The 27,965-nt window shown below is 32.4% G+C and overlaps 3 protein-coding genes across 3 annotated transcripts; 1 reads left to right on the forward strand and 2 right to left on the reverse strand.

The window, feature by feature from the left end:
* Nucleotides 1–484: 484 nt before the first annotated feature.
* On the reverse strand, nucleotides 485–10,968 carry LOC111425078 (ATP-dependent RNA helicase me31b). The gene is made up of 6 exons (XM_023058845.2): nucleotides 10,791–10,968; nucleotides 10,145–10,348; nucleotides 10,004–10,082; nucleotides 5,375–5,543; nucleotides 4,387–5,142; nucleotides 485–938 (listed from the first exon to the last, which is right to left on the reverse strand). The coding sequence occupies exons 2-6, from the start codon at nucleotides 10,198–10,200 to the stop codon at nucleotides 670–672; spliced, it is 1,329 nt and encodes a 442-aa protein (XP_022914613.1). The 5' UTR covers nucleotides 10,201–10,348; nucleotides 10,791–10,968; the 3' UTR covers nucleotides 485–669.
* A 254-nt stretch (nucleotides 10,969–11,222) lies between these two features.
* LOC111425021 (barrier to autointegration factor) lies at nucleotides 11,223–11,842 on the forward strand. Its single transcript, XM_023058772.2, has 2 exons — nucleotides 11,223–11,425; nucleotides 11,484–11,842. Exons 1-2 carry the CDS (start codon nucleotides 11,303–11,305, stop codon nucleotides 11,628–11,630), a joined length of 270 nt encoding a protein of 89 aa, XP_022914540.1. The 5' UTR covers nucleotides 11,223–11,302; the 3' UTR covers nucleotides 11,631–11,842.
* Nucleotides 11,843–19,599: 7,757 nt separating this feature from the next.
* Nucleotides 19,600–27,792, reverse strand: LOC111424982 (menin 1). The gene is made up of 4 exons (XM_023058721.2): nucleotides 27,330–27,792; nucleotides 26,732–27,275; nucleotides 26,165–26,676; nucleotides 19,600–19,962 (listed from the first exon to the last, which is right to left on the reverse strand). Exons 1-4 carry the CDS (start codon nucleotides 27,790–27,792, stop codon nucleotides 19,670–19,672), a joined length of 1,812 nt encoding a protein of 603 aa, XP_022914489.2. The 3' UTR covers nucleotides 19,600–19,669.
* Nucleotides 27,793–27,965: the final 173 nt, after the last annotated feature.

The raw sequence follows: 27,965 nt of genomic DNA on the forward strand, positions 1-27,965 counted from the left end.
ATTTTATTTAAAATTGTATCCATCTTTTAGAAACGTTGGGTAACATAAACGTTTCTAAAAATATTAAAAAATTTAATAAAAGCAAAAAAAGGTGATAAATTAGATTCTTTTTTTCATTTAGATAGTTACAATTTTTATGTAAAAAAATCAATTGAAAGAGTGGCGAAAAAAAATAATGATCTCACCGAAGAATTTTGAGGATCGCTTATTTTATTTGAAAAAAATATGAAAATTTCGATTTTTTTTAACCGGTTTTTCCCAAAAAAAAGTAGAATTTCCCTTTAAAAGTTCTTCTACTACTTTTAATTTTTTTTTTTTTAAATAAAAAAATATCCAACAAGAAAATGCAAAATCAATAAACGAAAACAAAATTCTTCCTTTTTTCCGAAAATAAAAAAATCACCTTTTTTTTAAATAAAAATTTTTCACTTTCGCTTCATTTGTGAACAAAATTTACGACTTATTCCACCACTTTTTCTTCTTTTGCGTTTAAATACATATACTATTTACAAAAAGTCTTTATCGATGCGGCTCGAAACCGATCCATTTTCTTTTTTTTCTTTAGATTGAACTCGCGGTGAAAATTTTTTTATTACAATTTTATTTCATTAATTTTTTTTTACGATGGAGCATTACCTCACCGCGTCACACGACGTGTATTGTTTTTATTTACTGCGCTTGATTACTCTCCATGCTGTCGTCGTCGTCGATTTTCGGCACGTATAAGGCCGGATCGATCACTTTTGGGATCGGTTTAATTTCCGTTCCCAATTCTTGTTCGATACGATGGAGACCGTAACGATCTTCGTAGGTTATTAAATTTATAGCGACACCGAGATGACCAAATCGTCCCGATCTACCGATCCTGTGAAGATACGTTTCAGCTATTTTAGGAAAATCGAAGTTAATCACTACATTTACTGCTTGGACGTCAATACCTAAAAAAATAAATTATATAAGTCAAAAAAATATCGTTTTAACAATTTTTATTTTTAATACAAAAAAATTAAAAGTAAAAATGTTTGAAACTCTAAAAATTATAAAATTAGAGGGAATTTTACAATGTGATTTTAGAGATACAAGAATTATTTAGCATATATGTCCCCCAATTCTGATTAAAAGAGCATCAGATTAGGTCTACTATTTATATGCACACACAAGGGACACAATATGGTGAAGAGATATTTGAGGTGTGTCTTGGGGTTGAGCAGAGAGATTCAGGGATACAGTGAGAGAGGAGATGAAGCTGGAGAAAATGATGGTGGAAACAGACCGATTTTAAGATGTTGGGAGAGTGATAACTCAAATCAGAGGAGACACCTAATTACACCTTAATATACAGAGTGTGTCAAATGTCTGGAATATAGCCAATAATTTCGCCATGTGTATTAATTTTATAATAATTTTAAAGAAAAATATCCCAAATAAACAATTCTTTATTAATTGTGGCGCATTTTTTAGCGATATCTGCTTGTTTACATTGTTTTTTATTTCGTTGCTATGGCAACCAACATTGTTATTTTAAATGGGATACATATGTTTTTTTTTTTGCATATTTTGTTAGAGGATAAATCCCTCTACGCGATGAACATATCAAATCATATGGTTGTGTAAGAAAAAAATCAAGAAAAACTGCGTTCTCTGAACATATGAAATCAGCAAATTACAATCAAAGTAGGCGCAGAAATAACGCGTTTGACAGCTTTAAATGTCAAAAAATTGACAGTTTAAACAAATATGGTGCAATAGACTGCCAAAGTCTGACATCACAGAGAACCCCCCCATACATTATTAATATTTGGATTCTTTTTCGTTCGCTTAATGGACAACCTAAGCCTTGACGTCATAGAGATGGGCGGAGCTTAAAATTTCGTTGCTAACGATAAATCGCCAAAAATGTCATTTGAAATGTCATCACTTAGTTTATTTTATTTTAACACTAATGAAAAATTGCATATGGTGATTTACCGTTAGCAACGAAAATGTTTGGAGTCGGTATAAGCTCCGCCCATCTCTATGACGTCAAAGCTTAGGTTGTCTATTAAGCGAACGAAAAAGAATCCAAATATTAATAATGTATGGGGAGTTCGGTGATAGAAAACGCACTTAAAGTAAATTTTGTACACTGCTCAACAATATTTACCCGTATACACAAATTACACAATCCACAGTGTCCAAAATATTAAAAAAATTCTTTAACACCGGAAGTGTTAAAAACCTTCCAAAAACTGGACGGCCGAAGACAGCTACCAATGACGAAACTACATTAAATATATCACCATATCCATACATTATTAATTATTCATAATTGTTGAAACTGTCATTTTCTTGGAATTTAAAGCTGTCAACGGCGTTATTTCGGCGCCTACTTTAATTGTAATTTACCGATTTAACATTTTAAGAAAACGCATTTTTTTCTTATACAACCATACGATTTGATATGTTCAGCGCATAGAGGGATTTATCGTCTATCAAAGTATGCACAAAAATATATTCATCCCATTTAAAATAACATTGTTGGTTGCCATAGCAACGAAATAAAAACAATGTAAACATTGTCAGCAAGAAATATTGCGGTAATTTATCTTGCACGCATGCGCAAATGACGCGTTCTTTTTGATATCCTTGCACTTGCAGATGATAGGTTTGGACATGTACAGGTGTATCTAAATTGATGCAAAAGATTTTAAGGGGTGATTTTTCAACGAAAGTTAAGGGGGGTCTTTCATATAACTGTTTGGTCAAAACCCCTTCTCCTCCAAGTTATAGCCCTTTAAAGTTAAGGGTAAAAATCTGCAACTTTCTTATCCCTTGACATTTTACAACTAACAAATTGTTAGTTTGATCACAAAAAATAAGATAATGATGAGATCAATTTGACATAACTTCATTTCTTTGACTAACAATAACCAATCTCTGAATTAATTCACCTGAACCTGTGTTATTTCATTTTTTTGTGATCAAACTAACAATTTTAGGAGAAAATGTCAAGAGACAAAAAAGTTGCGTATTGAATCCCACTATTTAAATGAAGTTTTTAAATAGAAAAATGTAGATGTATTAAAAAGTTCTAATGCAAAGTATTATGGGGTTGATTTTTGCAACCTCTTGTAAAAACATATTAGGGTTACAAAAATCGTCCAAAAATGTCACCTTATTTAAATTCCAACATAGTGGATTTATTATTTATAAGAAAAACAATTTTTTCCCCTAATTTTAGGGGGCTGTAACTTGGAGGAGAAGGGGTTTTGACTAAAAAATTACTTTAATTTTCGCTGAAAAATCACCCCTTAAAATCTTTCGCATCAATTTAGATACACCTGTATTTCTTGTACTTACGTTGAAAGTATGGTTAGTTTTTTAGTTACTTTTTGTGTTACCAACTGTGTTTTATTGGGGTGTTTGTGAAAAATATGTGTTAGCAGCATTGATTGCAACTGAACTATTGCAGTTCAAAGTTGCCAAAAGTAAAGCCAATTGCGTTAGAGATTGCTGCAATAACTTCGTGTAAGATACCTTGCATGCAAGAAAAATTACTTACTGCAAAGTGGCCTTTACGAAATTTATTTTTTATTGGCTTATTCGATAGTTTAGCAAAATTGAAGACTTTTATAAGATTTTATTTTTCAAACTGGGCTTTAGTTTTTCCAAAAAATAACGAAAATTTGTAAAAACTTTGGTGACGTCACCGACGTTTGGCACGAGGTTGGTTGAAATAAAAATCAATAAAAGGTGCATGAACGAGATGCCATAAGAATTTTATGCGCTAGAAGAAGAGATCCGAACGATGCACGTTTGTGTCTTCTTGATCTTACGCGAAAACTTCGTAAACGTCACCAAAGTTTTTACAAAGCGGATTTTGAATTTAATATTAATTATTGTAAAAATTAAACCATTTTAGGATCTGAAAATGTTACCAATCTTTCTATTTTTACATAGTTTATCGATTTTTTTGAATAATACTGAGAATTTCTATTCCCAGTAGTGTTATACCTCGCCTGCAAGCGACCTTGGGTTGGAATGAAAAGTACGATATTATTCTATTAAGCCAATATCGCTTGCAAGTGATGCGCCACATATACTAGCACATAGTTAGTATATTATATGTTAGGATACAAAATAGGACGTCATTTTATTAAGCCAAAATCTCTTGTGGCGGACTCAGCATATTTGATCCAGCACATAGTGTTATGCCAAGCGACCTTGGCTTATTATAAAAAGTACAATGTCATTTTATTAAGCCAACATCTCTTACAGATGCCATATTTGATATTAAGACATAGTGTTATGCCTCAAGCGACCTCGCCTTAGTTAAGACATAAAGTACCAAATTACGAATTTGATATCATATTAAACTTCACAAAAAATAATAATTTTAGTATTTACCTCTGGTAAATAAATCTGAACTGACAAGATTCCTACAGAGTCCAGCTCTGAAATCATGGAAAACTCTGTTACGATGAGCCTGTGCCATTTTAGCGTGAATATAATAACAGCAATAGCCGAGTTCTGTGATTTTCTTGGCGAGCAATTCAACGCGTTGAGTCGAATTGCAAAAAATGATGCTCTGATTGATTTGTAATTTGGAGAAGAGCGTGTTCAGGCAGTGCACTTTCTGACGTTCCTGGACGAAAGCGTAATACTGGGTGACCCCTTTCAGGGTCAATTCTTCCATTAAATTAATTTCGTACGGATCGCGCAGATGCTTCTCCATAAATTGTTTCACCGTCAGCGGGAACGTCGCCGAAAAGAGAAGGATTTGTCGCTCCTTAGGCAACCGGGAGATTACGTGGTCGAGCATTCCCTTAAAATCTTGCGAGAGGAGTTTATCGGCCTCATCAAGAACCAGCATTCGACACTGATCCATATTCGCAACCTGTTTATCCATCAAATCTAAAATACGACCCGGCGTTGCTATTATCACCTGAACTTTTTGGTAAATACGCATTATATCGTCGCGTAAATTTGTTCCACCCGTCGTTACCATCACTCGGACAGGGTGCATGTGTTTTGCGAGTTCTATACAAATCTGGGACGTTTGTAATGCTAATTCTCTTGTTGGGACGATTATCAATGCTTGTATACAATCTTTTTTTGGATCTATTTGTTCCAGTACAGGAATACTATACGCTCCAGTTTTTCCTAAAAAAATTATTTATTTAAGTATTAATAAATTAAAAATAAGGAGTTATATTTATCTAGACTGTATGTTTTTCTTGTTATCTTATCAATTATTAGTTTTAAAATCAACAACTATACAAAAACAAACATAAATTATCTCGCATATCTTTTCCCCTAAAGTTTGAAATGGATTCAATCCAAACCAGGTCTAGTGACATGCTATATTTGAATTTAAAAATAATAATAATAATACCTGTTCCGTTTTTAGCTCTTGCCAAAACATCCTTTCCAGATAAAGCGATTGGAATGGAGGCTTCTTGAATAGGGGAAGGTTTTTCCCATCCTTTCTCAAATATACCCATCAACAATTCCCTCTTCAAACAAAACTCCTCAAATTCGTTGCCTCGCGTATCAGTGACATCCTAAACAATTTTTATTAAAAAAAAAAAATTAATCACAAGTTTTATTTAATACAAAAAAGATTTAAAAATTAAATTATTATTCAGAATAGGATTTATCATTTATTTGTTTAAAATGAAGGGGAATCCACAAATCATCATATTAACCATTCTAAAAATCCTTCATACATAAGAAACGTTAAGATAATAAATTAATCTGCTGAACAAAGCGAAATGTGTTGAACAGATGGTTACTATACAAACAAAAAGAAAGAAAGACGGATTAAAATATCTTTATTTTCAAAACATCACCTCGATAATGATAAGAACAGAGAATTAAAAGATTCATTACCAAGCATGACGCGTTATATTTGAAATGTTAAGAGTTACGTGAAAGTTTGCAAAAATTCTTTTTATTAGAAAGTGTTGATTAAAAAAAAAACTTTCTAATTAATTTATTGTCTAGAAACGGTAATTTTCGAAAATGAATTGATATGTAATCAAATGTTATCTGTATCGCGTATCGATTATTAAAGTTGATATTATATTATCGAACATTAAAACAATGATTGATTGAATTGATCGGTTAAATTTTATAAATTGAAGTTTTGATGCTGCAATTAATCAATATCTATATATTTAGATTTTATATTAAATTTATATCTCATTATATAAATTGAAGATGTTTTTATCCTGGAAGATAGATTATTTCAGTTTTTGAGTTGGAGAGAGAAGCAATTCAGAAATTTACGAAGATTCAAGCAAACGGAAACGAGGAATCAATTACTTTGTTATATTAGAAAGAAAGAATAAATTCGCTAACAATGTTAGAGTAAAGAGAAAATGGGTAAACTGCTTACTTAGCTTAGAATGATACTGAGGAACATCTTTATACTGAGTTCAATACATGAGAAGGCGATACAAAGAACTTAACCACTTGTTCAAAGAAGAGCTTATCGCAGAATTCGTCAGGTTGCAAAGACCTGAAATAGAACGCTAAAAATGTTCTTAAGCAGCAGAATGCAAGGAGACCAAGAGGAAGGACATAAACTTGGAAGAAAGTAGCTCTTGATCGGCAGTGTTGGAGGCAAAAGATAAAGGAGGCTCAATTTGGGTTTTAAGGCCCAAAATACCATCACCCCCAAGATGATTTCATTAACCAGCGACTTGGGGAGATTGATCATTGATTGTTGCAAATAATACATCTAATTTAGACAAGCTGGAATTGTGATTTGAAAGTTATCATTAAATGTAATGAATTGCAAAAATCCCAAAATGTTGTTTGTCACTCAGAAAAATTTCATGGTGCAGTCTCAATTTGGTGGCTATCATTTCGCTTCTAAAAGCTTTGTGGCTTTCTGTGGTTCCTAAGGTTTCAAAAGTTTCCTTGGCCAGTTGCATTGATTTGTCAAGGGTGTTAAGGTCATCTGTATAACTCATTATTATGGTAGATTTGTTCATCAAAATTAGCTTTAGATCAAATCTGAGTTTTCTCATAATATGTTGAAAAAGTGTATGAGTTGGGTTGGCCCATTTCCTTATTTCAGTCCCAAAAATTAAAGTGTTCTTATTCGCTTGAGAGTTCCCTTTTCTATGCATTTGATCAGAATCACTAATTTGGATAGTACATTGATGTCGTCCATTATGGTGTAGAGCAAGGCTTTCCAACCTTGTTTTTAAGCCTCACCAGATTTTCTTTGATATAAGAAATAATCTCGCTCCAAGTATCACGAACAATACTTATGTAGCCACAGTATCGCCCACCGTTTGGGAAATCCTGGTGTAGAGTTAATCCAAACTCATTTGAAAGTTACTGCTTTTTGGTGTCTATCTCAGCCTAATGTCCTTCTAATTTATCTCTGATAATTGGAGTGAGTACTTTATATTTGTCAGCACTCCCATTATTACTACGTATTATATTTGTACTTTTAATATAAGAAAAAAGATTCACTTATCTTTATTATCACTCTAATTTTCAATTAATAATTTATTCATTACTGTTTGATAATAAATAATGGTCTCCATGTACAATAAATAAGATAGACAGAATCAACTTTTCTTTATAATAGTTATCTAATTTTTTTTCTTATCTATTAGTAAATATTTAAACAATTTATTAAACAGAATTTGTAAAGAAACTTTGAAATATTCATTCATATTTCACAACATTAAAGTGTCAATGTCAAAATGAACTAGATTCAATGGAACTTGATAAATTGGTTACAGAGATGATTATTGGTCAAAATTTGCCCTTTAATTTTGTGGAAGGTGTCTTTTTTAAACGATTACTGCAGGCAACGTCACCCAAATATAAATTAAGAAGTAGCCAATTTTTTACAGACATTGTGTGTGATGAGATTAAAGTGAAACAATAGCTTAACGAATTTGAAAAGCTAACATTCACTACAGATATTTGGTCTGATCCCAGCGCAGGCGTTTCACTTCTAACCCTAACAGCTCATGGAATAACGGAAGATTTAAAAAAAAAGTTAACATGGTTTTAAAATGTGAACCGATTGATAAACTAAGCTTAATGCTTAAAGAGTGGAACATAAGTGAAAAGGTTCACTCCTATATTCACGATGTTCAAATTTATTTAAAAATCAAGATGCCATAAAAATCGTTGAAAAATACCAAAAAATTGCAACCCATTTTAATCATTCCACGCTGGTGAAAGACGAACTACATAAAATTCAAACCGAAAGACTTGGCCAATCTTTCTTATCAATAATTCAAGACTGTCCAAGAAGGTATGATGGAACGTTTCTTGAAAATAAAAGATTCTATTCTTTATTTAAGTACTAACAATAGAATATCAGTATTGGTATCTTCTGAACACTGGGAAATTATGGAAAAATGTGTGAACATATTGAAGAACTAACTAAAGAATTAAGTAGTTACTCAACATACATCAACTGCCACCTCAAAATCAGATCATTCCAATATTAAGGATGTTTTGAAATATTTATTAGGCTCAAGTAGTGAGGAAGACAATGAAGAGGAAATGGTTATGAATGACACACATCCCAATACTGCATGAAGTCTCTTTTGTGGACTCTAATAAGCAGAAAAAAATACAGCTTTCAGAAAATCACTTGTTATGGTGGTACACTAATAGATTAAAGTACAAAGAGAACTAGTGAACAGTTGTTTAGCTGTGCTGATTTAGTATATGATCCTTTAAAAAATCAACTTAATAGTGATAAAGCAGCAACACTCCTTTTTCTAAAATACAATCTTTTTTTGTTTAAGTTTAATTATTAATTTGTTAAGTAGTAAAGTTAGTTACCAACAAAACATTTAATAGAATACTATATTAAGTAAAACTTATCTTTTGTGTTTTTTAATTTTGTTAAATGTTTTTCCTGTAATATTTTTGTTTAAAATTAGTAACAACCATAGTTCTAGTTCTGCACTAGAACACAAGACCTAGAACTAGAAACATTCGGGCTTAGAAGGCTCAAGAGACGCATGGCTGTATTGTTGTGCAGCGCTGACATCACGAGCGGGCCTTCAAAACATACGCAATTAAAATAACACCAACGCATTATGAATATAAAATGCTTGTACCTCAATTAGCTTTTGGAATATACATAAAGATATTTCCATAGAAACCAGGGCGTACATAGAAACCTACTTACTCTGTGCCATATAAAATGTAACATGTCAGAATGTTTCTAGTTCTATGTCTAATGTTAGTTCTAGTGATAGTGGTAGCGCTAGTTAATGTTACATATTTTTGTTGAAGTAAAAGTAGAACTAACACTAGAATTAATACAAGACCTATAACTAGAATCATTCATCAACCCTAGTTCTAGTTCTGTACTAGAATTAGCACTAGACCTAGAACCAGAACAACGCCATGCGTCTCTAAAAACGGTCAAAAAACTCAGGGTTGTCATAAGGAAGTAGGTAAATAATTTAAAATTTGAATCTGTACTTTTAAACTGGTTTTTATTTAATATAAGTCTAACTAGTTTCGTCCCTTGGCCATCTTCAAAGGCTATTTCTTATTAAAGAGGTCACAAATCGAAATTGAAGGTCATACCATTAATTACTAAATTTTGAAAATTAAAGTCCAACAAATTGTAAATTAAATTTAAGGACGAATTGTTGCACAGGTTGAAATTTAAGAAAGTTCTTATATTTTAACATGGACTTTAATTGTAAATTTTAAACAAGTTTAAAAGTACAGATTCTAACTTCAGAATTTAAATTATTTACCTATTTCAAAATTAAGAACTGGTAGAATGGATTTCAATTACAATTCTTGTTATAAGGACCTTACATTTTTCCAAGCAAAACTTTTCCTTTGCAAAAATACCCAATTATTATTAAGCTATGCCATATTTTATATGAAACAATGCAAATGCATAGTAGTTTTGTAACTATGGTTATTGCATTCATGTATTTCAAATTACATGAAATTCCTGGTATATCATTGCATGAAAGATGGTAAATATATCATACAAAAAATAACTTACACTGGTTTTTATCCTTTTGTCCTTGGGCGGTATTTTCAGTTTGGACTTCCAACCAATGTCGTCGACTTTTTCCATGTCCCTAAATCCCAAGGAACAAAAAAAAAACTTAAAAAAAAATTAATTTAATGAATAAAAACTTACAACTTCGTCTGTACAGGCATAACATGATTGTTAGCAGCAATCGACTCGGTCATCATCTTGTTTTCGTTTCTATACACTTTTGCAAAAGTAAAAATGTTTAAATGGGTTTATAAAACCCGCAAAAATCTGGGTTTCTACAATATGTAGGCTATATAAAATGTAATTCTCTTCTGTAGGGCTTTTATCTCTCTCTTTCTCGCTCCCCTGTAAAAAAAAAAGACAAAGAACATTCTGTTCCCGTACAAAACTCGAAACTCACGTGCGTTGAACTATCCACAAAGAGAAAATAATCCGTTAATAAATTTATTTATAGATTATTCTACGCAGTTTTATGGATAAATGCAATATTTTGATAGATGACATAAATTCTCTCTTTGTGTCTCAACGGTTTTATGACCCAAAAATTAACAAATATGAAAAAAAAATTATGGATTTAGGTCGAACGTAAAAATACACGTTGACTAATAATGGATGATAATACAAAAAACGAAATTTTAACGTTAAATAATCGATAATAATAATAAGAAACGTGATGATTAAGGATATAATCTGAACTCACAAATTTAAGATGGCTTCGTGAGTATTGCAAAAAGAGACCAACCAATATAACGCATATTTGTAAAAAATAACGTTTCCTCATATTTACCTCTTTCTTAATCTAATCTACGTGGAACGCTGCAAATCCGTATGAGACGTCCGCGCATTTCAAGCCACCAGAGTTCGTTTTTTAGCAGTAAACCGCTACTAAAAATTATAGTTTGTCGCGAATTGAACAAGTATCACACACCTTTCTTCGTCGCCAGGAACAAAATGATTTTTATCTACCAACCCGGACAGATGTTGCGAACTCTAACGTCCGTTTCCTCAAACAACCCATATCCCGCGGTTATTTAAAATTTTAACATTTCAAAATCGAAATAAACTTGGAAACCAACTTATTTTATCAAATCATTCAATTATATACAAATAAGTTACATTTAAATTTCATCTAATTTATTATACTAAATTAAAATGTAATTATTTATTAATTATTAATTTAATTCATCTTTTCAATCATAGATGTCACTTAATTTCGACAACTGTCAAAACTCCCGCTTAAGCGATACTTAACCGCAAATTTCTTTTAATAAGAGTTTCTTTTAAATTTCCACCATAAAAATGAGTACATCACAAAAACATCGAAATTTTGTCGTTGAACCCATGCAAGAAAAACCCGTTACGGACCTCGCTGGTGTAGGTGATGTTCTGGGTAGAAGATTAACGGAAGCTGGCTTCGATAAGGTTAAGTTTTTTCTTGATTAATCATTCATATTAATTAACTCATTTTCTTTTATTTTAGGCTTATGTGGTTCTAGGTCAATTTTTGGTATTGAAGAAAAACCAAGAGTTATTCCAAGAATGGATGAAGGAAGTTTGCCAAGCGAACGTCAAACAATCATTGGATTGCTATACTTGTTTGAAAGATTGGTGTGATGAATTCTTGTAAATAGGAGTTGTTTTGAATGTGCTTAATGCAATCATTATTTTGAATATGTGTAATAATTATGTGAAAACATCTTATTCTCTAACAAATTTGTACTAAAGTTTTTATTTTAAAAGAGTTTTGTAATAACTATATTTAATAAATATCCACGAAATGAAATAATGTAACAAATAATACATAATAATTTATTTTAATAAAGTATTGTTGTAACTTTATTTTTTCTAATTTAATCTAGATTTTGTATAACTTAATTCTTGATCCATTCAAATGGTTTATGTTATCTTGGAAAATAATTTTTTTTTGGATCAAAAACAAGCATGATTTTAAGTTTAACTAAATAGAACTCTCCAAAATAATTTCTATAGTAAGCACAAAACGTAATTATATGATACTTTGAGCCTTGAAGAACTGGCTGCTATAATTACCAATTAAAAAATATTTTTGTGTTTTCTTTTCAAAACGGTACTTCGCATATAAATACAGAATTGATGTCTCTTGTTATCACAGCAGTATGGAATAAAAGTCTCAAAGTACAAGAACTCACCCTAGAAACAAATTAACAACCTCTAAAATAAAGAATTGACGTCTTTTAATTCTGTAGCTCACGCTGCCAACTAGTTGGCAGACTGTAGAACATAGTATAGATGTTTTAAAGTACAAGAACTCATGCTGCCAATAAGTTGATAGTTTCTAGAAAGCAGGATTGATGTCTGTTTACAATAATCCATGCTGCTAACAAGTTGGCAGTGTCTAGAATGTAGGATTGATCTCTGCTGATCTTATAACTCATGCTTCCAACAAGTTGATAGTCTCTAGAATGCAGGATTGATGTCTATTTACAAGAACTCATGCTGACAAGAAGTTGGCAGACTATAGAATGTAGTATAGATGTTACAAAGTACAAGATTTCATGCTACCAACAAGTTGGCAGTCTCTAAAATACAGGATTGATCTCTGCTGATCTTATAACTCATGCTTCCAACAAGTTGGTAGTCTCTACAATACAGGATTGATGTCTGTAGACCTCACAACTCATACTGCCAATAAGTTGGTAGTCTCTAGAAAGCAGGATTGATGTCTGTTTACAATAATCTATGCTGCTAACAAGTTGGCAGTGTCTAGAATGCAGGATTGATCTCTGCTGATCTTATAACTCATGCTTCCAACAAGTTGATAGTCTCTAGAATGCAGGATTGATGTCTATTTACAAGAACTCATGCTGACAACAAGTTGGCAGACTATAGAATATATATAGTATAGATGTTACAAAGTACAAGATTTCATGCTACCAACAAGTTGGCAGTCTTTAGAATGCAGGATTGATGTCCGTTTACAATAATCCATGCTGCTAACAAGTTGGCAGTGTCTAGAATGAAGGATTGATCTCTGCTGATGTTATAACTCATGCTTCCAACAAGTTGGTAGTCCCTAGATTGCAGGATTGATGTCTATTTACAAGAACTCATGCTGACAACAAGTTGGCAGACTATAGAATATATATATAGTATAGATGTTACAAAGTACAAGATTTCATGCTACCAACCAGTTGGCAGTCTCTAAAATACAGGATTGATCTCTGCTGATCTTATAACTCATGCTTCCAACAAGTTGGTAGTCTCTACAATACAGGATTGATGTCTGTAGACCTCACAACTCATACTGCCAATAAGTTGGTAGTCTCTAGAAAGCAGGATTGATGTCTGTTTACAATAATCTATGCTGCTAACAAGTTGGCAGTGTCTAGAATGCAGGATTGATCTCTGCTGATCTTATAACTCATGCTTCCAACAAGTTGATAGTCTCTAGAATGCAGGATTGATGACTATTTACAAGAACTCATGCTGACAACAAGTTGGCAGACTATAGAATATATATAGTATAGATGTTACAAAGTACAAGATTTCATGCTACCAACAAGTTGGCAGTCTTTAGAATGCAGGATTGTTGTCCGTTTACAATAATCCATGCTGCTAACAAGTTGGCAGTGTCTAGAATGAAGGATTGATCTCTGCTGATGTTATAACTCATGCTTCCAACAAGTTGGTAGTCCCTAGATTGCAGGATTGATGTCTATTTACAAGAACTCATGCTGACAACAAGTTGGCAGACTATAGAATATATATATAGTATAGATGTTACAAAGTACAAGATTTCATGCTACCAACCAGTTGGCAGTCTCTAAAATACAGGATTGATCTCTGCTGATCTTATAACTCATGCTTCCAACAAGTTGGTAGTCTCTACAATACAGGATTGATGTCTGTAGACCTCACAACTCATACTGCCAATAAGTTGGTAGTCTCTAGAAAGCAGGATTGATGTCTGTTTACAATAATCTATGCTGCTAACAAGTTGGCAGTGTCTAGAATGCAGGATTGATCTCTGCTGATCTTATAACTCATGCTTCCAACAAGTTGATAGTCTCTAGAATGCAGGATTGATGTCTATTTACAAGAACTCATGCTGACAACAAGTTGGCAGACTATAGAATATATATAGTATAGATGTTACAAAGTACAAGATTTCATGCTACCAACAAGTTGGCAGTCTTTAGAATGCAGGATTGATGTCCGTTTACAATAATCCATGCTGCTAACAAGTTGGCAGTGTCTAGAATGAAGGATTGATCTCTGCTGATGTTATAACTCATGCTTCCAACAAGTTGGTAGTCCCTAGATTGCAGGATTGATGTCTATTTACAAGAACTCATGCTGACAACAAGTTGGCAGACTATAGAATATATATATAGTATAGATGTTACAAAGTACAAGATTTCATGCTACCAACCAGTTGGCAGTCTCTAGAATACAGGATTGATGTCTGTAGACCTCACAACTCATACTGCCAATAAGTTGGCAGTCTTTAGAATGCAGGATTAAGGTCTGTTAATCTAACAACTCATATTGCCAACAAGTTGGCAGTCTTTAGAATGCGGGATTGATGTCTGTTTACAAGAACTCATGCTGCCAACAAGTTGGCAGACTGTAGAATATAGTATAGATGTTACAAAGTACAAGATTTCATGCTGCCAATAAGTTGGCAGTCTCTAGAATACAGGATTGATCTCTGCTGATCTTATAACTCATGGTTCCAACAAGTTGGTAGTCTCTACAATACAGGATTGATGTCTGTAGAGCTCACAACTCATACTGCCAATAAGTTGGCAGTCTTTAGAATGCAGGATTAAGGTCTGTTAATCTAATAACTCATATTGCCAACAAGTTGGCAGTCTTTAGAATGCGGGATTGATGTTTGTTTACAAGAACTCATGCTGCCAACAAGTTGGCAGACTGTAAAATACAGTATAGATGTTACAAAGTACAAGATTTCATGCTGTCAATAAGTTGGCAATCTCTAGAATACAAGGTTGATGTCTGGTAATCTCACAGCTCATGCTGCTAACTAGTTGGTAGGTTTTAGAATACAGAACAGAAATGTTAAGGTTGGCAACTGCTAGAATGCAACAACGATGTCAGTAAAATACAGTAAATGTCAAAAAGTGAAGTGTCTGAAGTGATACAGAAATAAAAAAAAAGTTTATGTAAAAGGAAAAAATTTCCTCTAACACAACAAATAAAAACTCTCATTATTCTTGTATATAGATATATCTTTACTTTCATTTTTTTTCATTAATAGGGCGAAGAAATACAGTTTTTTTATAATTCTTTATTTAAAATCTAAAAAAAAACTCATCGCGAGCTTTTTCATTCTATTATTGGAGGTGTGTGATGCATTAAGGTATGTATACAATATAATTTATATATATATTTTTTAATATACTCAGCACTGTATCTTTTTTATTACGTTTTAACAAAAAAACGACTTAACCAACAATAGTCACAAGGGACCCTCTTTGCATATCTTTTTTTATTAATAATTCAATAACAGTCACAACAAACGAACGAACGCAAAGCACTCGATGCGACGACGCTACTTAATAATAAAAAAAAGTAAACTTTTTAATAATAGCATCGGCGTCTGCTTCCTAGTGTCATTACATTTTTTTTTAATTTAAAAGCATTCGTTTTTTTTTAATCATTATATTTTTTTTTTCATCATATTTTTTTTTCGGATAGAAAAATACACGTTTCCGTAATACCTCTATGTCTCTACGATAATAAATTACATAGTTTAGTCACCCTTCGTTAAACATCACAGACTACAATCATTTTTTTTTCGCTTAAATTTTGTTAATCGCTAGGGGTTAGTTTAAAAATCAAATTATAATTAAAAAGTTAAAATTTCAAAAAAAATTAATTATAATAAATCGAAGCTAAAACGAACATTTTAAAATAATAACGGTAAAACGGACTATTTTATTTTTATATACGTATATCGCCGTGTATAAAAAAAATAAAAATTAATTAATTAAAAGAAAAAATCGATTATACAACTTAAAATCTAAAACCTGATTTATGTGTTTTTTATCTTTATACAATTAATTAATTAAAGTCGGTGTGATTACTTATTTTTTTATCCCTTACATATTAATTGTACATTTTTAAACATTTTATGTTTTTGCAAATTAATTCATATAAACAAATGATGCAATTAATGAAAAATTAAAACCGAAAATTTGAATAAAATCCTGCTTAAATATCATACCCTATTTTCTTTTTTCGTCATCATCTAATCATTCCCTACATCTATTATTTTAACTAATATCTATTATTATTATCCATAAAACAATTATTTTTTTTATTACTATGTAGAGGGAGAGAGAGAGAGAGAAAAAAAGGTGAGCTTTGCATGCAACAATGTTCTTTTTATCTAACTGTATGTAATGTACTCGTATCTAACCTGTATTATTAATTTATATTTTTAATTATTTGCGGAGATTATTATTTCATATCGACGTGATTCTCATATTGTATAATGCGTTTTGGATTGCACTGATTCATTTGATATATTTTTTTATTAATATTGCGAAATCGTTTTTATTGAGTAATGGTGATTGCGAAATTAACAAAACAAATAGGATTAAAATCAATAAATTATATCTTAAATCTCGATTAAAATGGAATGTTATTATAAAATAGAAAGAAAAATATAATTAAAAAAAATTATTAATTAAAATAATAAAAAAAAACTGGTGTTTCATTAACGCTACAAAAGAAAAAAAAAAACTTAAAGTACAATTTAATTAAATAAGCTTGGTGCAATGCAGCTTGACAAAAAAAAATAAAAACAAAAAACCTATCAGTCAGATCTATACAAATGTAATAATACTGATTTGATAACCTAAATGGGGCGCATTATTTAGTTCTAATTATTTAAATTTTTGTTAATGATCCAAGTAATGATTAAAGGACGGCCCCTTTTTGTCATAAGTAACTCTTTAATTAATTAAAAAAAACTTACACAAGATATCAAATTATACAAGGTGATTATCAACCTATATGTGTAAACTTGATGAAAAAAATTGTAGTAAAAGTCATCAAGGAGATGTTACAAAGTACAAGAACTGCTGCCAATAAGTTGGCAGGCTGTAGAATATAGTACAGATGTTACAAAGTACAAAAACTCATGCTGCCAAATATTTGGCAGACTGTAAAATATAGTATAGATGTTACAAAGTACAAGAACTCAAGCTGCCGACAAGTTGGCAGACTGTAGAGTATAGTATGGATGTTACAAAGTATAAGAACTCATGCTGCCAACAAGTTGGCAGTTTTTAAAATTCCTTATTGATGTCTGCTAACAAGAACTTATGCAGCCAACAAGTTTCCAGCCTCTAGAATGCGTGATTGATGTCTGTTCACAAGATCTCGTGCTGCTAACAAGTTGGCAGACTGTAGAATGTAATATAGATGCTACAAAGTACAAGAATTCATGCTGCCAACAAGTTGGCACTCTCTAGAATACAGGATTAATGTCTGTTGATCTCACAACTCATACTGCCAACAAGTTAGAAGTCTCTAGAATGCGTGATTGATGTCTGTTTACAAGAACTCATGCTTCCAACAAGTTGGCAGTCCTTAGAATGTAGTATTGATGTCTGTTTACAAGAACTCACGCTGCCAATTAATTTGCAGGCTGTAGAATATAGTATAAATGTTACAAAGTACAACAAATTATGCTGCAAACTTGTTGGCAGCCTCTAGAATGCAGGATTGATGTCTGCTGATCTCACAGGTCATGCTGAAAATTAGTTGGCAGACTGTAGAATATAGTATAGAAGTTATAAAGTACAAGAACTCATGCTGCCAACAATTTGGCAGACTGTAGAATATAGTATAGATGTTACAAAGTACAAGAACTCAAGCTGCCAACAAGTTGGCAGACTGTAGAATACAGTATGGATGTTACAAAGTATAAGAACTCATGCTGCCAACAAGTTGGCAGTTTTTAAAATTCATGATTGATGTCTGCTAACAAGAACTTATGCAGCCAACAAGTTTTCAGCCTCTAGAATGCGTGATTGATGTCTGTTCACAAGATCTCATGCAGCTAACAAGTTGGCAGACTGTAGAATGTAATATAGATGCTACAAATTACATGAACTCATGCTTCCAACAAGTTGGCAGTCTCTAGAATGTAGTATTGATATCTATTTACAAGAACTCACGCTGCCAATTAATTTGCAGGCTGCAAAATATAGTATAAATGTTACAAAGTACAAGAAATCATGCTACAAACTTGTTGACAGCCTCTAGAATGCAGGATTGATGTCTGCTGATCTCACAGGTCATGCTGAAAATTAGTTGGCAGACTGTAGAATATAGTATAGAAGTTACAAAGTACAAGAACTCATGCTGCCAACAACATTTTTCGTTGGAAGTGCGTTGACATCTAAATAATGTAATTCCCTGAAGATGGATAGATTGAGGTTGCGATTGGTCGACCTAAATCCTCATGATTTTTATTTTTGAATTTAATACTGAACAAGAATTGCGAAATCGGATATTTGCTGTTATTGAGACAATCCGTCAATACTGAAGAAAAAGAAAAATTTACGGAATTACAATTTTTTGCATCTATTGCTCATTATTTTTAACTTAATTTTTTTTTTAATCCCCAAGTTTATGCGTATAGGTTGAGAATCATCCTGTATATCGTCGGTAGCACAAGAAAAACTCTAAAATACGTAAAATTTTATCGCTACTTATTTTTAATACATTTTTAGAGATCACAAAGTTGGATTTTAACTTGGTTATCTCAAAAACGTTTTTTAAGAGTCGTCATTTCAGTAATATTGGTTCAGTTTCAAATCTTGATTCGTATCATAACTCATCTTCATTTACATCAACAGCAATTAACACAATAACTAGCTGTTACTGTACTCAAAATAGTGACGAATGTGATGTTAAAGAAAACGACTATAGACTACAAAGACTCTAATATAAAAACTTTCAGATTAGATTTGCAAACAGTACTATTAGCACATCCTTTGCAGAGTAAAAATGTTTAGGGAAAATTATAATCATATACTGTGATAGTAGTTAGATAAAATATAACAATACTTTTGCGTTTTTTTTTGTGCTACCGATATCTTGGACATATGAATTATTATAACAACATTAACTCAAGAAATATCAAAAAATTTTAATCGATCAAGTTTCCAATTAATGAATAATAAACGTCCCTTTTTTAATAAATTCTTTTCTCTTGATATTTCTAGTGTTAAATAACAATAAAACAACCTGAAAATATTGTTTAAAAAGAATGGCAAGTAACCAATGCGCAAGTCCCGCTTACGCTTTCATTTTGATTCTAGTCTCTCACAATCAAACAAAGACAAATTAATTAATAATACAAAAATCAAAATTTAAAGCCCTGTTATAAATTTCAATTTTAAATTTACCTTTTATCATCCGCTAAAATACTTAAGTACTTCTACGTTTTATTTTATTTTATATTAGTAAATTTTTTTTCACTTAAATCTTATTGTTATGTGATTGATTTCATACTTCTTTGTAAATATTTTGTACGTTTCATACTCTTGTTATTATTTACTTTTTATTTTATTATTTTTTTTTTAGATTTAAAAGATATCTTAATCTTTTTTTCTTAATTTTTAATAATTAAAAATTTCTTTTAATTTATTCCCGCCTTGTTCGTTTAGGTCGAACGTTACCATCCTCACCCCGACTCTTTTTACCAATTTGCACCTGCGATTGTGCCGTTAAATGCAACGAAATCGCGTGCGTATTTAATTTCTCCGCCAATAACAAACCCTTTAATTCTTTCATTTTTTGACTATGCAAAATAATCGTTGGTTTAGATTTATCGGGAATATCAATTGGTTTTTCTTCTTCTTTTTCGATAATCTCCTTTTTCTCCTGAACTTTTGATGTACTTGGACTCATTCCATTCGTTTTTTCTTCATCACCACCTAACACACATAAATTAATTTTAATAAAATAATCCGCTCCTGGTATTTTAACAAGGAAACACGCGCGTAAATCGTACAGGAATAATAAACGTACAGTTTTGGAAAGATCATCGGACGATATGGAAAAAGAAAAAAAGAGACGTCCTATAAATCAAAAAACTAAGTGTAGAAAGAAGAGGAGACTTTACTGAGGATGCAAGAAGAAAATAGGAGAGTTATAAAGATGGGGACGTGGAATATTACAACTTTAACGGGAAAAGAAAGAGAAATAATGGAGGAGATGTTTGGGATAGAAATAATGGGAATTAGTGAAGCTAAAAAGAAATGAAGGCATACAATTATCAAATAATTGTAGTCAGGAGTCGAAGAAATACGTTTGTGGCAGAAGAAAGGAATGCTAAGAGTAGTATTGATTACATCACATACACCTGGAATCTCCAAAACAAATTCCAGGAGGTAAAGACTGAAGCAGAAAGAGAAATGGGAACCAACCACAGACTAGTCATGTTAACTATTAATAATATAGAAATCGAAAATAATACCAAGAAAAAACAAACAACGAATTTCAATAACTAGAACAAACAGAGAATTTAACACTGGAGGAAAAGTGGAGAATTTTTGAAAAGATAATGTGAAATAAAGCTATGGTAGTGTGTAGAATGAAGAGGTCCGACAGAGCAAATCCGAACGAGCAGAGATATAGCTAAGAATATGGTAAAAGAGGCATAAAAGAAAAGTTGGGAAGAATTAGGAACAAGCTTAAATGAAACATACGGATCAAATAACAGGAAATTCTGGAATAAAATAAGAAAAGTGAAGGGAGATCAAAGGAAACATATAAAAGCCGTTAAAGATAAAAACAACGACGTAAAGACAACTACAAGGAAAATTCTGGACATATGGGCGGATTTTTATGCAGAAAAGTTCAAGGACGGAAAACAGGCACAAACAATGGAGGAGAGAAGAGAAGATCAGATAAGGGAAGACACTACAGACATAGTAACTACTGAAGAGTTAACAATGAAAGAATTAGGAGAAGCAATGATGAAGATGAAAATACACAAGGCTTACAGCAAAGACAAGATAGATCCAGAGATCACAAAATATTTGGCAATAAAAGGAAAGGAGTGGTTTCTAAGTATATATAAAACCGTAATACATAAATAAAAGAAGTTACTTGAACTGTGAAAATTACAGAGCCATATGCCTATCATCTACAAGTTACAAATTGTACACATAGATAATAGAAAAAAGGTTAAGAAGAGTATTGGAAAATAAACTAGAAGATGAACAAGAAAACGAACGAACAATAACATACATGTAATCCGAAATATCATTGAAAGGAAAATAGAGACAAACTAAAACAATTAATGGTACCACAAAAACTAACAAAAATAATTGAAAACCTGTACAAGAAAGTCAAGGACATAGTACAAATGAAGGGAGAAACATCAAAATGAGCAAGGGAATAAAACAAGGCGATATCCTAAGTCCCTTGTTATTTATAATATTAATAGACAGAGTGATAAAAAATACAAAAACAAGAACAAATAAATATCAAACAGTAAGAGGTTATAAAAGTTTGGAACCAGTAAAAATAGATAATTTACTATATGCTGATGACATAGTGCAAAAGGCAAGGAAGTTGGTTGAAATATGGACAGAAGAAATTGAAAAGATGGGCCTAGAATTGAACGTAAATAAATATAAAATCGTGATAATAAATACAAAGGATATAAAAAATAACCAGAAAGAAATAGTTATTAAGGAACAAAAGATAGAAGAAGTATCATCATATGAGTACTTGGGCATTCAGTATCACATGATGGAAGGATAGACTTAGACATAAATGCAAGAATAAGGAATACAAACAACGTATATCATACTCTAAACAAGACAATTTTTGGGAAGAAGGAGATAGATAAAAAAATAAAATTGAAAGTATACAGGGATGGCAAATTTGGGTGTTATTATAGGCTATTTCAGAAACTATAAGAAATAGGAAAAAAGTAGGGGAGATCTTCTTTTCAAATTTTCGTGATTTCAAAAAATGCTCATATTTCGTTTATTTTTGAAATTAGAGAAATGGGGTTGATACGTTCTTAAGACACTTTTTTACTTGATGATTTTTGAAATACAACGCAAAGTTGTATTTTTTTAAATACAAACTATAGTTGATGTTATTGAAAAGAGCATATTTATAGCTTTCCAATGATGTATCGAATGTAAACGTTAATTTTCAGTTCTAAAATAGTACCTAAGCGCCAATATTCAAAATTTTGATAAAAATTTGACTTTTTAGCTATAACTTAAAAACAAAAGAAGATAGAGGTTTAGTCTTTGCGGGATTGGATTAGTCTCGAAAAAAGAGACCGGGACATGGGGCCCACTTTTTTTGTATCTCTTATAGTTTCTGAAATTAGTATATTAAAAAACAAGTTTCGTAAGACACGCTTGAAACGCACGAATTAAAGTTGAAAAACGAGTGGCGAAGCCACGAGTTTTTTAATGAGTGGGTTGCTTGAAGTCTTATGAAACGTGTTTTTTATGCTATTTTTTGTAATTCGCGTTTTCATCCTTTTTTTTAACAAAAATAAAATAAATTTTGACAATGTAGGGAAATAGGTATGCAGCAGTTGGTAACACCGTAACACTTGAAAATCGAAATTTGAATTGACAATTAAAAAGTGTCAAAACACAAAATGTATTCACATGAAAAAAATGTTTCATGTACACCTCCCAAAATAAGAGAAATTGCTCAGTGTTCAATGTCCTCATCATTGTGGACCTTGTATTCGATGCTAAGAACGTGTTTAAACATCCATAGACAAACATTGTCACATTGACAACTATACTCCGTTTTTAAACCAGGAGGAGTATTTTAAATTTGTCACCAGATTGACCTTGCACGTGATTGGTTGAATGCGAGGAAGGTTCGCACACAGGCAATTTTGAATTTGAATTTGAAGGTTAGGTAATTGATAATTCGACAGTTTCGTGTCATTATTGTATATTTTGTGTTCTTAAACCCTTTTTTATTATATTTTGAAATAAATACACTCATAACTTCAATGTTAATTTGTATGTATAGTGTTGACGATAACAAACGAAAATAAATACAATAATAAGTAAATAAATAATAATTATTAATTTAAATTTACCGTCAAAATATCTAGTGATATTTTCTGGTGATTTTTTCCAGTGTAAATCTGACTTTCGCGTTTACTCTTCCTGGTTTAAAAACAGAGTATAGTTCTAGTGCAAGTGTTAGTTCTAGTTTTAATTGTTATTCAGCGCTAAGTTGTATATTTTTAAGTTTCGGGTTTAGCCCTGTGTCTTCAGACGCTGAATGTTAGGTAAGGTTAGTTTTGTTTACAAACATTAATTATACCATGAAGTATTCTTTGGCAATTAGTAATGGCAATTATAGCGTGAAGTTTTCTTTTGTAATGTCAATTATAGCGTGAAGGAATGTGAGGTAAGGTTAGTTTTGTTTACAAACATTAATTATACCATGAAGTATTCTTTGGCAATTAGTAATGGCAATTATAGCGTGAAGGAATGTTAGGTAAGGTTAGTTTTGTTTACAAACATTAATTATACCTTGAAGTTTTCTTTGGCAATTATACTCTGTTTTTAAACCAGGAGGAGTATTTTAAATTTGTTACCAGATTGACCTTGCGCGTGATTGGTTGAATGCGAGGAAGGTTCGCACACAGGCAATTTTGAATTTGAAGGTTGGCTTATTAGGTTTGTTCCAACCAGCGATTTGACTCGTCGTGGACTCGTCAAATGCAATCACACAGTTAAATAATGCAATGAAATCCGCTGAAATGTGACGACATTGTTATGACGAATAGATCCCCAAGTTTATGCGTACATGTTGAAAATCACCCTGTGTTATAAGAGAACACTAGCAACTAGATAACTTATTTGATCGACTTTGATGATATATTTATAGGCATTTAGCTTATTCATATCAAGGTTGTTTTGATTCGTTTTGGCTTCAATTCTTGGACTTTAACGAGTTTGTTAAAAGAACAAAGAGGGTTGTCACACACATTGTGCAAAAAACGAATATATTAGAATATCCAAGAGATGATTCTTTTTTTTGCAAAGCTTTTATCTGCGTTTCGATTTTTACACCATATCATGTGGAATTCATAATGGATTCTTCTAATTCTTGGGTCTTTCTTGGATTGTCGTCAACCTTCGCCGAATGATCCGTAGCTTCGTCCTGCTACAGCTTTTACAGTCTCTATCTAGTCTCCCATGTCGTGGCTTAGTGTCTCTCTATCCTTGCGGTATCTCTTCAACCTTTTTCATTCATAGACAATCTCATTCCAGACACTATCTCCTCAATATAGACCTATTTTAGCTTTTATAGTATCTTTTCAGTCTCTCTTCTCATCGCATAATATTTTTCTTACCTGCTTGGTGTTTCTTTTGCTTTTACAGTCTCTTGTCAGGCTCCCACTTCGCTGCTCAGTCCCTTTTGAAGTTATTTCATGCATTATCAACTCTCTGCAAGATTTGTTCTCCTCTACCTAAGCCTATTTTTGCTTTAATAGTTCTTTTTCAGTCTCCTGCTTCGCTGCTCGATGTCTTTCATTCATTATTTGCTTTGACAGTCTGTTTTCAGTCTCCCTGCTCGCTGCTCAGTGTCTGTCTTGTTCTTTCAGTATTTCTCGAAGCATTTTCATCTATGACCAGCATCTCTCCAGGCTTCTTCTCCTCTACCTGCACCTACTTTTGCATTTACAGTCCTTTTTAGGCTCCCAATTCGCTGCTCAGTATCTTTTGAAGCTTTTTCATGCATTACCAACCTTTTTGTAAGATTTGCTCTCCTCTACCTGAGCCTATTTTTGCTTTAATAGTCCCTTTTCAGTCTCCTGCTTCGCTGCTCGATGTCTTTCATTCATTATTTGCGTTGACAGCCTGTTTTCAGTCTCCCTGCTCAGTGTCTATCTTGTTCTTTCAGTATTTCTCGAAGATTTTTCATCTATTACCAGCATCTTTCCAGGCTTCTTCTCCTCTACCTGGACCTACTTTTGCTTTTACAATCTCTTTTCAGGCTCCCAATTCGCTGCTCAGTATCTTTTGAAGTTATTTCATGCATTGCCAACCCTTTGCAAGATTTGTTCTCCTCTACCTGGGCCTATTTTTGCTTTAATAGTCTTTTTCAGTCCCCTTCTTCGCTCTTCAATGTTTTTCATTCATTATTTGCTTTGACAGTCTGTTTTCAGTCTCCCTGCCCGCTGCTCAGTATCTGTCTTGTTCTCTCAGTATTTCTTGAAGCTTTTTCATCTATTACCAGCATCTCCCCAGACTTCTTCAAGACTTGACATGTACGATTGCATTTGACGAGTAACGGAATTCGACAGTTTCGTGTCATTGTTGTAAATTTTGTTTAAACCTTTTTGCGTCTTCAATTTAATTGAGTGAAATCTGTTCTTTTTAGAACATGGTATGGATCGTGACCCTAATAGTCGTTCACAACAAATTTCACAATAATAAGTAAATAAATAAATAATTATTAATTTAAATTTACCGCCAAAATATCTAGTGATATTTTCTGGTGATTTTTCCTAGTGTAAATCTGACTTTCGCGTTTACTCCGCCTGGTTTAAAAACAGAGTATAGAAAAATTAATGATCCAATGTCACCAACTTGAACTGATTCCATAAAATGTTACTAAAATCTCATTACAGCATCGGATGTTGTAAGGAGTTTTATTACAGCACAGTTTGAGTACTGTTAGAGCTTTCATTACCGTCGCGAATTACAAAATAGCTTATAACATCCAAATTTGCCCACCCTATGCAACTCGGTGGCAGTCCCAATATTAACATATGCCAGTGAATAAGATAAACAAGAAGGAAAGATCACTGCAATGGAAATGAAATTTTTACAGAAAATAGTGAGGAAGGCGAAGTGGGATAGGATAAGGAATGAGGAAATAAGACTGGGAGTAGATGAAGAAGAGATAATCAGCAAAATAGAGAGAAAGCATAATGGAACATAGCACAATAGTAAAATGGGGAATTGAAGGAAAGAATAAAGATAAGAAAAAGAAGTTGGGAAAAAGAGAGGGATGACTCCAGCAGATATAAAGGAATTTGCCAGGAACTGGAGGGAGTGGAAGAGGTGGATGGAGAAATAGATGGAAGATAAAATAATTTTAATTAAAATAAAAAAATACCCATAAAAGGTGATCCACCTCCTTGTAATAAATACTCAGGGTTTAAAATTTTTTCTGAACACCCCGCCGTAAGGGCTTCAATACTTGGATGAAGATTTTCTTTAGTTTCTTGATCCCCTGTTTTATTTTTCGGCTCTTCAGATATACAATAATTATTGTTATTAAAACAATTAACACTGTTTCCATTCGTTTTATTAATCGATTTATCTTCATTAACGGGTTCCGCCTCGCAAACGATATTAACTTGAGCTCGAACGTCCGCATCGAATTTCGAAATCGTATTCACTAACGGCTTAGCCCACCCAATATGTAAAACCGGGGTGGCACTACCTTCCTCCCACTGACAAATTCCATCATAAAAACGTAATAAATTTGCGAAACATTCGGGTTTTTTAAGAATTGTGTTTGCACTAAAACCAGAACTTTCAATTTTCATGATATACGGGATTAATTCGTTGGCTATTTCAAGAAATTCTTTATAAATTTCTTCGTCGTCTCTTGAATAATTGTATCTATAAAAGAAAAATTATTATTAACAAAAAAAATTTGGATTAATAATGTTCTTACGATCGAATCACATCGCTACCGTTTGCCCAACTTTCAAAAGCTTCTTTATACATTTTATTACGATAAAAATACCCTCCTTGATACGTATATGGATAAACATGTTGATTATTATAATAAGTTCTAGATGAAAGAATCGCCTCTTGAAATAAAACGCTGCAAGGAACCCTCCCGGGAGTTGGAGCAATTTCCTCCAAGTCACCCAAATTTCCAATCGCCATCGGATATCTACTTAAATGCCCCAAATCGTATAATAACCACAATAATTCTTGTTGAAGAGTTGCAACTTCGCTTGCATCATGTGTTGCATCCAAAGATGGATTTATAGCAGAAACTAAAGCGACTACTTCCATGGCTCTTGTACAAACTACAGGTTTATTATTAACATATAACCAAGATCGTGCTGAGACTCCTTTCCCAATTTCTTGGCCGCGTTTATCTTCATTTCCTTTCCCATGCCAAGTCACCTCAGCTGTTTCTGTACCGTGTTCACCAAAAACAACCCATGCATGATCTTCTGATAAAGCTAAATGGACGTCTGCAAATCCTAATGAAAAAATAATCAAAAAAATTTGTATTCACATAAAATTTGAAATTTTACCTAACGCTTGACATCCAGCAACTACAGCAAAAGCAACTCCAAAACAATCCAATTTATTACCCGTCATTAAACTATACAAACTCTGCAAATGAGCTCTGTCTTTATAATAACTCCTCGTAAGAGTACTCCAGATGATATCGGATACTTTCTTGATAAGTTCCCTGGTGCACGGTTTATTCTTATGGTCAGATACATCAACTGAACCGTTTAAAACGGCGTGAAATTTATGATAAAGTGTTTCGATGGTTGCAAGTTCAATAATTGGAAGGGACATCTGCTCGGGTACCTGCATGATGCGCGTGGACCGGCACGTGAGGGTGTTCTCGACGGCGCCGGCGATTATCGATAAAAGCGTCAAGTCCGGTTCGAAGTTACTTTCAAGTTGATTTTTGAATATTTCAACGACGGACCCGATACCTTTTAATGGAAATAGGGCTTTGTCGCGCTCGGTAAAGCCCGCCATGTCGGGTATCACATTTTCTGTCAAACGTCAAAAAAAGCGTCGAACAGGTAAGGCCGGTTAGTTACTTTTATATCTTTTAAAACGACGGTTGGTATTAAATTGATATAAAATGACATTTATAAAACGTTGATTGAGGTTATGTTATTAATTACTCTAAAAATAATAAAAACTTA

The sequence above is a fragment of the Onthophagus taurus genome, chromosome 11 (genome assembly GCF_036711975.1).
Source record: "Onthophagus taurus isolate NC chromosome 11, IU_Otau_3.0, whole genome shotgun sequence".
Lineage (NCBI taxonomy): Eukaryota > Metazoa > Arthropoda > Insecta > Coleoptera > Scarabaeidae > Onthophagus > Onthophagus taurus.